We start from the raw sequence: 12,929 nt of genomic DNA, 5'->3' as shown, positions 1-12,929 counted from the left end.
TTAAGCTTCTTGAGGAATGCATGTCAAAACCAGGCTGAAAGCTAGGCCTCTTGGACCAAACAGCCAACTTGGGAATGCAAAGGAAAAGTTTTAAGGAAATTGAAAGTGCTAGCTGGGTAAGGTGGCTCATGCCTATAATCCCAGCACTTTGAGATGCGGGAATAAATAACAATTTATTCAATGTGTTTCTTACTAAGAAATATATTTTGTAGGCCAGGCGTGGTGGCTCACACCTGTAATCCCAGCACTTTGGGAGGCCGAGGCGGGCGGATCACGAGGTCAGGAGATCGAGACCATCCTGGCTAACATGGTGAAACCCTGTCTCTACTAAAAGTACAAAAAATTAGCCAGGCGTGGCGGGCTACTCGGGAGACTGAGGCAGGAGAATGGCATGAACCCAGGAGGCGGTGCTTGCAGTGAGCCGAGATTGAACCACTGCACTGCAGCCTGGGCGACAGAGAAAGACTCCATCTCATAAAAAAGAACAGATGCATTTTTGTAAGGCTGTAGCTGCTGTTATAGCTGCCATAGATAGTGATTCCTCTGATGGAAAGGGCAAAGTAAATTGAAAACCTTCTGGAAAGGATTCAGCATTCTAGATGCCATTAGGAACATTTGTGAGATTCACGGGAAGAAGTCAAAATATACAACAGCAGTTTGGAAGAAGTTGGTTTCAACTCTAAAGGATGACTTAGGGGGTTCAAGACTTCAGTGGAGGAAACAACTACGGATGTGGTGGAAATAACAAGACAACTAGAATTAGAAGTAGAGCCTGAAGATGGTACTGAATTGCCAGTCTCTTGGTAAAACTTCAACACATGAGGAGTTACTTTTTTTTTTTTTTGAGACAGAGTCTTGCTCTGTCGCCCAGGCTGGAGTGCAGTGGCGCAATCTCAGCTCACTACAAGCTCTGTCTTCCTGGTTCATGCCATTCTCCTGCCTCAGCCTCCCCAGGAGCTGGGACTACAGGCCCCCGCCACCACACCCAGCTAATTATTTTTGTATTTTTAGTAGAGACGGTTTCACCACGTTAGCCAGGATGGTCTCAATCTGACCTTGTGATCCGCCAGCCTTGGCCTCCCAAAGTGCTGGAATTACAGGCGTGAGCCACTGCGCCCGGCGAGGAGTTGCTTTTTATGGGTGCATACAGAAAGTGGTTTCTTGAGGTGGACTTTATTCCTAGTGATGATGCTGTGAACACTAGAGATGAGAACAAATGATTTATTCTATTACATAGGCTTAGTTGACAAAGCAGCTGCAGGGTTTGAGAGAACTGACTTCAATTTTGAATGAAGTTCTACTTTGGTTGAAATGCCATCAAATAGCATTGCATGCTACAGAGAAATGGTTTTTGAAAGGAAGAGTCAATTAATGTGGTAAACTTTACTGTTGTCTTAAGAGATTGACACAGCCACCCCAACCTCCAGCAACCACCACCCTGATCAATGAGGAGCCATTGACATGGAGGCAAAACCCTCCGCCAGCAAGAAGATTGACTTCCTAAAGGCCCAGGCGATCATTAATGCTGTTTTTAGCAACAAAATATTTTTTAGTTAAGGTGCATACGTTGTGGTTTAACATAATACTGTTGCACACTGAATACACTCCAGTATAGTATAAACGTAACTTTTCTATGGACTAGGGAGCTGAAAAAGTTGTGCAACTCACTTTGTTGTCATACTTTATTGTGGTGCTCTAGAAAGGAACCCACAGTCTTTCACATCTTCCTGTATAACAGATCAAGACAGTTTTTACATGATGTGTTTCACAATTCGTTGCCCTCAGGAGTATTTTTAGTTTTATGACATCTTTAAATTAAAAACTAAATTTGTATTTGTATGTTCGGACACTACAGGGTTCAAATTAATTGTGGGAGTTGTTACGTGTCTTACAGGGGCAGGCCAAGTCTGTGTACCTTTCGCGCTAACCACTGGGGCTGCTATAAGCACGCCACATTATGGTTCACTGCTGCAAATTATGCCTAGCCCCAACACTTCTGCCTTCTCCTCCCAGTCAGCAGGAGGGTTGTAGCAGGACAGATAGAGGCAACAGGAAATAGGCCACCAAGCATCCTCATCCCAACTATTTCACTCTTTTCCTTCATTTTAGGTCAGCAGTGAGGAGAGGGCGGGAGGACAGAGAGGGAGGCCACCTCTTTGTCAAGCGACCCCTCTTCCCACTTCTTCCTGTGTCTTAAATTCCTCTGAATCCCTCAGTCGGCTAGGCAATTCTTTATTGTGCAAAACATTGATGGAACAGGTATTACTTGGTACCACCAAGTCCCAGGACTTCTTGCAACTAACTTAGATCTTGGAGGATGAAGGGATGGTCGAAAGATGAAGACCTGGCTTCTGCAGCCAAGGGTTAGGTCATCTTCTCAGCATCCAGATCAAAACAATTCATTTCCTTGTAGAATTTCTACTGTGCTTCTTGGGTCATTTCTGTCAGGCACTTGCCTGAAATGCCCTTTTCTTCTCACCTGATGACCTCTTCAGTATTCTACTTTGTCAATGTCCTCATGGACGGCAAGTCTGTCCCACCCCTGGCCCCTGATTCTGGCACTGGTATCATTGTACTGTTTTTGATTATCTGTTTCTTCTGCCAGGCTTAGTAATTTCTTGAGAGCAGAGACTATATTTTCCCTTGCTTATCCAGCCCTCAGAACAATCACTGGCACGCCACAGTCGGTGCTCAATCTGTTAAAAGAATGTACTGTTCTTTTAAGTTCCTTTTGAGCTGACTGAGAAAAGTATAAGTGTAAATTACATGTATATGTTACCGGTACAGCTGTATATTGCAGAAAGACCCAATAACATCACGGTGGGTTGTTTTTCTCTCATGTAAAAGAAGTTAGGAAATAGTCCAGCTTTGGTGTGAGCGTCCAGCTCCTGTCTCTGCTGCTCCATGCTGAATGAGTGGTTTCCATTCTAAAGTTCAACGTATGGTCCAATATTAATGTCAGAGCTTCAGACATCAAATCTGATTAAGACCCAAAGAAAGAGCAAGAGGGGGACAGCAAAAGGCTTCTCTCCCAGTCTTCTCAATTCCCCTGGAGGGCCTTTCCTGGAAGCCCTATTCAGCTGTATTGATTTACAATTTTGGCCACTCCAGCTGGGAGGAGGCCAGATGTGTAGTCGAAGGGCACCCAGAATAAAGCTCTGCTCTGTCAGTGAGAAAAGAAGGAAAAGGGATACTGCATAGGCAACCAGCTACCTTTGTCACAGTGAGTAACACTTAAATGGGAAAGTGCCTTCTGAGTGCCAGATGATCAATTGTGTAAGATCTTTTGTTAATAAATTGCTGACATCACATGGATCATCAGTTTGCAAAGAATTGGGATATAATGCAATTTCCACTGACCACATTGCACTGACAGTTTAATTTTCATGATTCAGAGCTAATTTTAGGATTCTGTAGTATGCAGAGTTATGAAGATCTGTTAATGCTTTTTAAAATATCTTAAAACTTTTAATAACAACAATAATAGCTAACATTGAGCATTCAGTGAGTATCAGTCACTATTCTAAGTGCTTTAAGTGAATTCACTCCTTTTTTGTGCCCTTTTGCCGATAAGGAAGCTGAGGCACACAGAGGTGGGGAACTAACCCAACATCATCCAATCAATAGTCAAGGGACTGAGATTCAAACACAAATGTCTGCTCAAACTTCACCTGTAAACTACTTTACAGGGGGTGCCATAAAATGCCGCTTAATTAACTTGTGGAATCGGTTTCTGCCAACCTAGGAAAAAGCTGCCCTAAGTATTAGATAAAATAAATGGGTACATAATTTTAAGAATAAATGAAATGGTTGCACCACACTGGGAATATATGGAAAACCTGTAACTTGTACACTTTAAATGGTGAATATTGTAATATGTGAATTACAGCATGAAAGCATTTGGGGGTGGGGAAGCAGTGGAGTCGAGCACACCAGCCTCACCATGTGTTAATTATGAGACCTCGCTCAAGTTACTGCACATGGAATTCCTCATGTGAAATAGGGGCAAAGATGACTGATCTCGTTTAATCTGCAGTGAGAATGTATAAACATTACCCAGCACTGTGCCTAATGTGTAGAAAGGTATAAGTAAAGGACAAACTGCTATGGAAGGTTGTAAAATCATAAAATTATTAAGACTTTTCCCACCTGCCAATCATCCCTGAAGTACCAACCTGCTCAACATGTGAGCCTATCAGAGATAAATGGTGGCAGAGCATCTTGAGATTTTGATAAAACATGAATTTACATTACTTACCAGTTTAAAAAGTCTCTCACACCTGTAATCCCAGCACTTTGGGAGGCCGACGCGGGCGAATCACAAGATTAGGTGTTCAAGACCAGCCTGGCCAACATGGTGAAACCCCATCTCTACTAAAAATACAAAAAAATAGCTGGGTGTAGTGGCAGGCACCTGTAATTCCGGCTACTTGGGAGGCTGAGGCAGGAGAATTACTTGAACCCGGGAGGCGGAAGTTGCAGTGAGCCGAGATTGTGCCACGGCACTCCAGCCCTGGTGAAAGAGTGAGACTCCGTCTCAAAAAATAAAAAAATAAAAAAGTCTGATTCTTACATTTTTCAAGCTGTTGAAAAAAAGGACCATGCTGTCTTTCTTATTTTGTTTCTAGTAGATCAGTGAGCCAGGTGTGGTGGCTCACACCTGTAATCCCAGTGCTTTGGGAGGCTGAAGCAAGAGGATCACTTGAGCCCAGGATTTGAGATTACAGTGAGCTATGATTGTGCCACTGGATCCCAGCCTGGGCAACAGAGTGAGACCCTGTCTCTTAAAAACAAAGATTGATGAGACCTGTCTAGGATACAGTACAGTTATCTTTGTGAATGATCTTCCTTCAGAAAAGTGAAAGCCCCTTTCCAAGGATTTTCTTTCTGTAATTCCGAGAAACCTACAGCACTGACCAGTCAATGATAACCCAAATATTATTTAGGCCATACTGTGTAACAGACACTCTGCTAGGCCCTGCAGATAACACAGTCACATCCCTGCTCTCATGAAGTTTACAATCCAATGGTCTGTGAACATATTCCTGAAACAGGGTGTATAGAGCACTCTTTGGGAGGCTGCCAGCCACTCAGCATTGTTTGAAAGTAAATAATTAGATATCATTTACTGAGTATTTAATATGTTCTGAGCTCTGTATGGGAATTTTACAACACTAGTATGATCTCATGTTAATTTACGAGCTAGAGAGGAGGCAGAGACTAACCCACATGCTAACCACCACCTTGGTTAGACCATGGCTGAAATGGGAACTGTATGATTTCAGGGTTGGAAGACCATCTGTTGCCATGTTCACTGGATTTGATTCAACTGCCCTGATTAGATATATGTCCCTATTCCATGTGTAACTTTCAAGAACAGACCAAAAATTCCAAGTAGTGAAGACTCACTCTTCAGTCAAACATCCGTGAACTTTTGCATTAATTAGAATAAAAACGAGTTTTAAAACAAATAGAAATTCTAGAATGGGAACAATGTCAAATGACCACAGCCACGGTTATACCCAAGCATCCAAGAGATCATGAAGTGTTTTGTGTAGTTTTGTGGTTGCGAGTCTCTTCCCAAGCGACAACTATCACAATATGGTAGAAAAGGTGATATAGCTCCAAGAATGACATAATCATCATTCCATGACCTGACTTCCCAGTTAAACACCCCATCTCCCACCCCCAGTTCAGCAATAAGATTATTCACTAAGGTTTTTAGCAGATATATAGGAATTCTCATGTTTACTCCCAGTTATACCTTGATCTTCCATTGACCCCACCCAAGTACACCTGAACCCATGGTTAACCACAGTCAGTAATAAGCACATTAGATCTCCCACAGGGATGAAGAAGGCAGGAAAGGAGGAGTGGAATGAATATGAATCATCACCCACTGCCAGCGCGTCATATACCATCAGTGCCCCCTTAAAAATGTAGTTCATGGCCAGACGCGTTGGTTCACGCCTGTAGTCCCAGCACTTTAGGAGGCTGAAGTGGGCAGATCACCTGAGGTCAGGAGTTCGCAACCAGCCTGATCAACATGAAGAAAGCTTGTCTCTACTAAAAATACAAAATTAGCCGGGTGTGGTGGCGCATGTGTGTAATCCCAGCTATCCGGGAGGCTGAGGCAGGAGAATCGCTTGAACCCGGGAGGCAGAAGTTGCAATGAGCCGAGATCGTGCCATTGCACTCCTGCCCGGGCAACAAGAGCAAAACTCCGTCTCAAAAAAAAAAAAAAAAAAAAAGTCATTCATGAGAGACTCGCTGAAAGTCCATCCAGAATATCAAGTCTGCCCACAATAGCTTCAAGATATGTTGATAAAAATTTAAGCAGATATATTGTTAGGACAGAATAGAACTCTATTATAATCAGGTACATGTACATCACACCCAAAGATAAAATACACTATTTGACAAGTGGTCAAATTAGAATTATTGTGAACTATAGCTTTTTCGTTTACATTTTTTTCTAATATTTGACTTAATTCCTTTTAAAAAAAAAGTCAGATGTTACATGAACTTTAATATTAATCTAGCTTTGGCAGGGAGGTGGTAGTTTAATGGATTAGAGCATTTAGCTTTTTACCCCAGAGAGCAATATTTCTTCTTTCTCTCTATAATTAGATAATCTGCTACTACCCATTACCAGGGCACTAAATTTCAAATTCTCCATACACCTCAGCAGGCTGCTACATATCTGGCCATCTTAATTTTCGTCTTGATTTATTGAAGCTGAATTACATTCCTAACTCTTCCTGGAGCACTGGGTGAATTTTATTGCAAAAGCAATGGGGAGAAAGTTACCGTCATATATCTCTCTGGCTGGGCAGAGCTTTTAGATACACAAGGGGCTCCACATCCCACTGCTCTGTGGCTTGTATGCTGGATTTATAACATTGTGAAGCCCAGCTCTAGGGTTACATACAGGCATATCAGAGATGAGATGGGGAATTTGAATTTGCAATAATGATTAGTTGTTGCTGGTGCCCACATTCCTGCAGGCTTTGCCTTTATTCCCAATACTGCTAGAAATAAAACTAATTCTAACTCTACCTAATCTAGCAAAACTCATCTTTCACTTAAGGAAGGGAGACCAAAAGAAGGTAGGCAGGAAGGCAGGAGAATTTGAGATGCTGGCCATTTTTGCTGTTATCTCAAGGATTTCTGCTTCCATTATCATGATTCCTTTAGGAATATTTTAATCTTTTAAACTTTTGTTTCTTTGGGAGTAATGAAAGCATTGCATCTTTTTCAGCCCAGTAAGTTAATTTGATGGCTCATTCGTGCTGTCTCTTCCACTTCAAAGAGGCCAGGTCCCGAGGGCTAGCCAACAGTATTATGGCTCCTGCAGATTTGGCTTGCCATTCCTGCTGGGTGTCATCTGTCCTCGGAGTCTTGCAGTGGATAATTTTTGTTCTCCCCAATATCATCAGCTTGAGAAATTTGTGCCTGGCAGGCCTGTCTATCCAAGTTAAGCTTGAAATACAGTAGCCATATGACCAATTTGACAAGGCATACGTAGCTCTAAACAATAAGGCCGCAGGCTTGCTTTGAGCAAGATGAGAAACTTCCAGCCACCTGATTACAAATTCCAAAGCTTCTTCGGTGCAGTCTATGAACTAGTCTGTTCATGTAATGTAAGTTCTCCTTCTCCCCATCCCCATTTTTCCTGACCTTCTGCAACACACATACCTTGTCTTAAAAACCCTTAGAAGTTTTAAACTCTCAGACTGACCTCATGAGGTTTCCAGTTCCTGACCGCTTTCACCATTTGACTTGAGCCCTGTCACTTGGATAAAAGAATTCTATCACTGACTCTCATTATCAGATGCTGAGGGAACAGGTAATAGACACTGCAATAAAGCACTGGTTCTCAGTCAGACCTTAGCATGCATGGGAATCACCTGGGGCTTCTCAAAGCACAGATTTCTGGGATCCAATTTGAGTTTCTGATTCAGGAGGATTCTTTTTTTTTCTTTTTTTTTTGAGACGGAGTCTCGCTCTGTAGCCTGGGCTGGAGTGCAGTGGCCAGATCTCAGCTCACTGCAAGCTCCGCCTCCCGGGTTTACACCATTCTCCTGCCTCAGCCTCCCGAGTAACTGGGACTACAGGCGCCCGCCACATTGCCCGGCTAGTTTTTTTGTATTTTTTTAGTAGAGACGGGGTTTCACTGGGTTAGACAGGATGGTCTCGATCTCCTGACCTCGTGATACACCCGTCTCGGCCTCCCAAAGTGCTGGGATTACAGGCTTGAGCCACCACGCCCGGCCTGATTCAGGAGGATTCTAATACTGCTGCTGTGATGACCATACCATGCAAACCACTGCACTACACCTGTCCAAAGCTTAGGTGACAGGCATACACAGAATTAGCTGTGTGTACACAACAACTCATGCTTTTGTGTTTTTGCACAGCTGAGTCCACTTTAATGAAGGTGTGCCCAGGGTGGTGGAGGGAATGCATTCTGTGTTCCAGTGGGTTGGTTCTGTCACTGGAGCAGTTACTTTCTAGTAGTTCTTGCAGTAAGCCCTGCATGTTCTCTGAATGGTGGAGCTACACCAGAAGCTTCTCTAGGGGGAACTACTAGCAGCAGTTGGTACAGGAAGATTCAGTACTGGATTATAAAGTTGCTTCAGCCTAAAAGACCGCTTATGCTAATACAAAGCATGCTACCTCACAGTAAACTGGCTTTCATGCCCGGTGTGCCCTAAGCATTTCCCAAACTTTTTTTTTTTGAGACAGAGTCTCGCTCTGTTGCCCAGGCTGCACTGCAATGGTGCAATCTTAGCTCACTGCAACCTCTGCCTCCCAGGTTTGAGCGATTCTCCTGCCTCAGCCTCCCGAATAGCTGGGATTACAGGTGTTAGCCCGGTGCTAATACTAAAATTTTTTTGTATTTTTAGTAGAGAGGGGTTTCACCATGTTGGTCAGGCTAGTCTTGAACTCCTGACCTCAGGTGATCCACCCGCCTCAGCCTCCCAAAGTGCTGGGATTACAGGTGTGAGCCACCGCACCCGGCCGCATTTCCAAAACTTTATGAGATTGCTACACAGTTCTATTTAGTACCTCATCCAAAAAGACCACCTACTCTTTTTGTTTTTGTTTTTGTTTTGAGACAGAGTTTCGCTCCTGTTGCCCAGGCTGGAGAGTAATGGTGCGATCTCATCTCACCGCACCTTACTATTACAGTTTTGTTATAAATGACACATATCAGGGCCAGCCAAATGAAGAGATGCATATGGCGAGATATGGGAGATTTCTCAAATAGAAGCTTATGTGTCCTCAGGAACGCTTCACCCTCCTGGCACTTTGATGAATGATTACCAACCAGTAAGCTCACCTGAGCTTCCATGTCCAGAGTACTCATTGGGGTTCCATTATGTAGGCATAGTTGATTAAATCATTGGCCACATGGCTGAACTCAGTCTCCAGCCCCCATCTGCTCCCCAGAGGTGGGCCTGTTTATGTAGCTCAAAGCCTAAGCCCTCATGGTTGGCTGCCCCTTCTGGTGTGGCCAACCTACATTCTGAAATCATCTTGGGCCCTCCATGAGTCATCTCATTAGCATAAACTCAGATGTATTCCCAGAAGTCCAGCATGAATAACAAAGACAATTCTATCACCTGGGAAATTCCAAGGATTGAGGGTACCTCCCAGGAACCAGAGTCAAAGTCCAGTCAAATTCTTTATTATACAGCGTAAGTTTACTGACTTGAATAGGCAGAGGGCGCAAGAAAAGCATTCTAGGAAACAGGAGTCTAAAAAGAAAGGCAGGAATAGTCTGCCACACTCATGGCATAGTAGGGAAACAGCCCCCAACTGATTGACTTTGCTATACAGTAGTCCCTCCTTATCTGAGGTTTCACTTTCTGTGGCTTCATTACCTGCAGGACAGTACAATAAGGTATTTTGAGAGAGAGAGAGACTACATTCACATAACTTTCATTAAATTGTTCTAATTGTTCATCTCTTACTGTGCCTAATTTATAAATTAAACTTTATCATATGTATATGCAGGAAAACACATAGTATATACATGGTTCAGTACTATATGAAGTTTCAGGAATCTACTGGGGGTCTTGGAATGTATTCTCAGTAGATATAGGTGGCAACTGCACTGGACTGCATCAGCCTTGAGCCAAATAATCAGGGCTCTGAGTTTAGCTCCAACGTTCAAGCACCTTCCTATTCCAGCAGCATCCGCCCTGAGCCAGCATGGCGGCAAGAGCTTCTGCCAGTTAACACCCTGACTACACGGCAGACGCCTTTCCGGAACCGCCCGCTGAGTAGATTAAATTTCTCCGGCGCCCTGTGATGACGCAAAAAAAACCCCCCGCGCGCCTTGAAAGACGGCGGCCAGGTTTGCGCAGGCGCAGCGCGGCCGCGGGTGGGCGGAACTGGTCGGGATGAGTGGCGGAGGGACAGAGACCCCTGTGGGTTGTGAGGCCGCCCCGGGCGGTGGCAGCAAGAAGAGGGATTCCCTGGGGACTGCAGGCTCAGCGCACCTCATTATCAAGGGTACGGAGTGTCAGGGCTATAGTCCCTGGTGGTTCCTAGCACAGCCTCACCTCCCAGGCGGCGCCCTCTGACCCGGGCCGACCCCCGGCTCACGGGCTGGCGCGCGTGCGTTTGTGCGGGTGGGGGCGTCGTGGTTGGTTCCCTTCTTTTTCCCCGCTCCAAATGCTTCCCACTACAACCAACCAGCCCAACTCCTCGTGTTTCCCCGCTTTCCTCTGCCTCAGCCTGAGCTATCAGGCCCGCCCACGTCCATTCCGCAAGCTCAGGACCCCTGGGCGCAGAGCCTGTGGGCAGCCTCCTGACCGACGTATAGTGGAAAGGGCATTGGACCTGGGAGGCGGGGGGCAGTCGCTTAGGAGTTGAGTGACTTCGGGTCATTGGCTTTACGCACTCTCCTCCCCGATCTGTTCCTGGTCGTGCGAGGAGTAAGTGAGATACACTTATGGAGGCGCCCTATAGCACCGTAAAGAACCATTCACGTTCAGAAATGTCCATGTGTCCTGTGTGCTTTGAGCTGGGAGAAGGTTACAACCTAGATTCTCACAGAACCTGCATTAGGTTTGACTCCTAAAGCTCACAACGCTGTTTCCTGCGGGAGAGTCTTTGACAGTTGAGTTGTGTAGTTCTTTATGTATACCAGATATATACGGTGCTTATATACAGTGTTTGTATTCGTATTTTTTCTACTTGACATACTTAAGAAGAGATGTCCTAATAAAATTCATTAAAATAGAAAATTGAAATCTGCCCATCGTATGTCTGCAAAAATGAAAAATTTGGGGAACATTGCCAGTGAATGAACATGAATACTACATTTTCTTACTTTAATTTCTCAAGGAATTTTGAGATTTACATTTTAAACTACATAGTTGTAACTAAGAAGAATAATAGAGTCACCAAAAGACTTAAATTCAGACCTTCTTAATGACTTTCTCAGACTTATGAAAAAGAGACTTAAAATGAACATTTACCATCCACCGTGATAAATAAATTACTAAAAACCCCACTGTGTCTTGCTCTAATTGCAGTCATTCCCCTCCCTCCTCTCAAGGTAGCCACCATCCAGAATTTGGTGTTTATTATTCTTGTACATTTCTTTATAGTTTTGTGGCTTCTTTCTATCTCTATCCCAAAAGGAAATATTTTGAATATTTTTAGAATATGTAAATGGCTTTAATCCTCCTGAAACTTGCTTTTTATTTATTATAAAATGCATATATTTTTTATTGTATTTATGTTGATAAATGTAACTCTGATGTATTTATTTTTAATTGGTGATTCATAGAATTCCATTATATAAGTATGGTTAAGGTGTTTCCCGTTTTTTCTTTTGATATTACACCTATGCTGTAATAAATATGTATAAATGGCCTTATTAATTGGTGCAAGAGTTTTCTAGGCTACATACCTAGGCATGAAAATGCTAGGTATACATGTCTTCAACTTTATGAGATACTGAAAGATTGTTCTCAAAAGCAGTTGCATCAGTGCACACATCCACTGGCAGTGGATGAGATTTCCTCTTAGTCCATAGTCTAAACTGGATTTTAACCTTCATCTCTTGGTGGGGAAGAGAGAGAGTAAAACAAGCTAGAGATGATGCCATTTAGCATGAATTAACCCTGAATTTCATTTTATCTTTATAGATCTTGGAGAAATTCATTCAAGGCTTTTGGATCACAGACCAGTTATTCAAGGTGAAACTCGTTATTTTGTGAAAGAATTTGAAGTGAGTATTTAAACTTATTTTATAAAAGTACTTCCCTAATTGTTAGTGTGTTATTATACAGAAGAGAAATTCCCCAGTTTTAAAATCTGATTTTAGTTCATGTGTTCATAAAATATACGAAGTAAAAATGATGAAGAGGTAAAAATTGTTGTTTTTAATGGGATAAATTCCATACTAAACAGCAGGAGACATAAGTTCTGGTGCCTACTCTAGGGCATTTAATATCTGTCCATCTCAGGTTTTTTAAATCTATAAAATGAGATACAGTGAAAAAAAAGGGATTTTAGAGATTGATGGGTCTGAGTTTTCCAGACTCATTTTCTGTATTTTTTTTCCTCAATTGAGACATCACCAATCACTCAAGCAGTCAAATTAAAACTTGAGAATTATCCTTGGCTATTTCCTTTCTTATAGGTTCCACATTCAGTGACCACATCTTTTAGACGTTACCTAGATGTTTACCTCGTAAATGTCAATTCTTTCTGACAGGTTTGCCTGCTTTATCAACCAAGTCAAATTCAGTTTTCACCCTGCTGCCAGGGGAATCTAACATTATTTCACTTTTTAAAACCTTTGATAATATTTCTGTCCGCAGGATAAAGTCCAAGCATTGTTCTGTGACCTGGCTCCTGCTCTTCTAGCTTGACCACCTGCCACTCTACCTTACAGACTGTGT

General features: G+C 43.1%; 1 protein-coding gene across 4 annotated transcripts in view; it reads left to right on the top strand.

Moving 5' to 3' along the window:
- The first annotated feature begins 254 nt into the window (after positions 1-254).
- BLOC1S5 (biogenesis of lysosomal organelles complex-1, subunit 5, muted) overlaps positions 255-12,929 on the top strand; it is a 65,415-nt gene continuing 52,740 nt past the window's right edge. For 2 of the 4 annotated variants that reach the window (XM_011962657.1, XM_011962661.1), the window contains exons 1-2: positions 10,381-10,524; positions 12,171-12,253. In XM_011962657.1, the coding sequence (XP_011818047.1) occupies positions 10,413-10,524; positions 12,171-12,253 (195 nt within the window). In that variant the 5' untranslated portion in view covers positions 10,381-10,412. Of the gene's footprint in view, positions 311-10,380; positions 10,525-12,170; positions 12,254-12,929 lie in introns of those variants that run through there. The other 2 variants (XM_011962658.1, XM_011962660.1) reach the window with 2 other exon arrangements.

The sequence above is a fragment of the Colobus angolensis genome, unplaced genomic scaffold, assembly GCF_000951035.1.
Source record: "Colobus angolensis palliatus isolate OR3802 unplaced genomic scaffold, Cang.pa_1.0 Scaffold6, whole genome shotgun sequence".
NCBI lineage: Eukaryota > Metazoa > Chordata > Mammalia > Primates > Cercopithecidae > Colobus > Colobus angolensis.
This window is presented reverse-complemented; position numbering and strand designations above follow the sequence as displayed.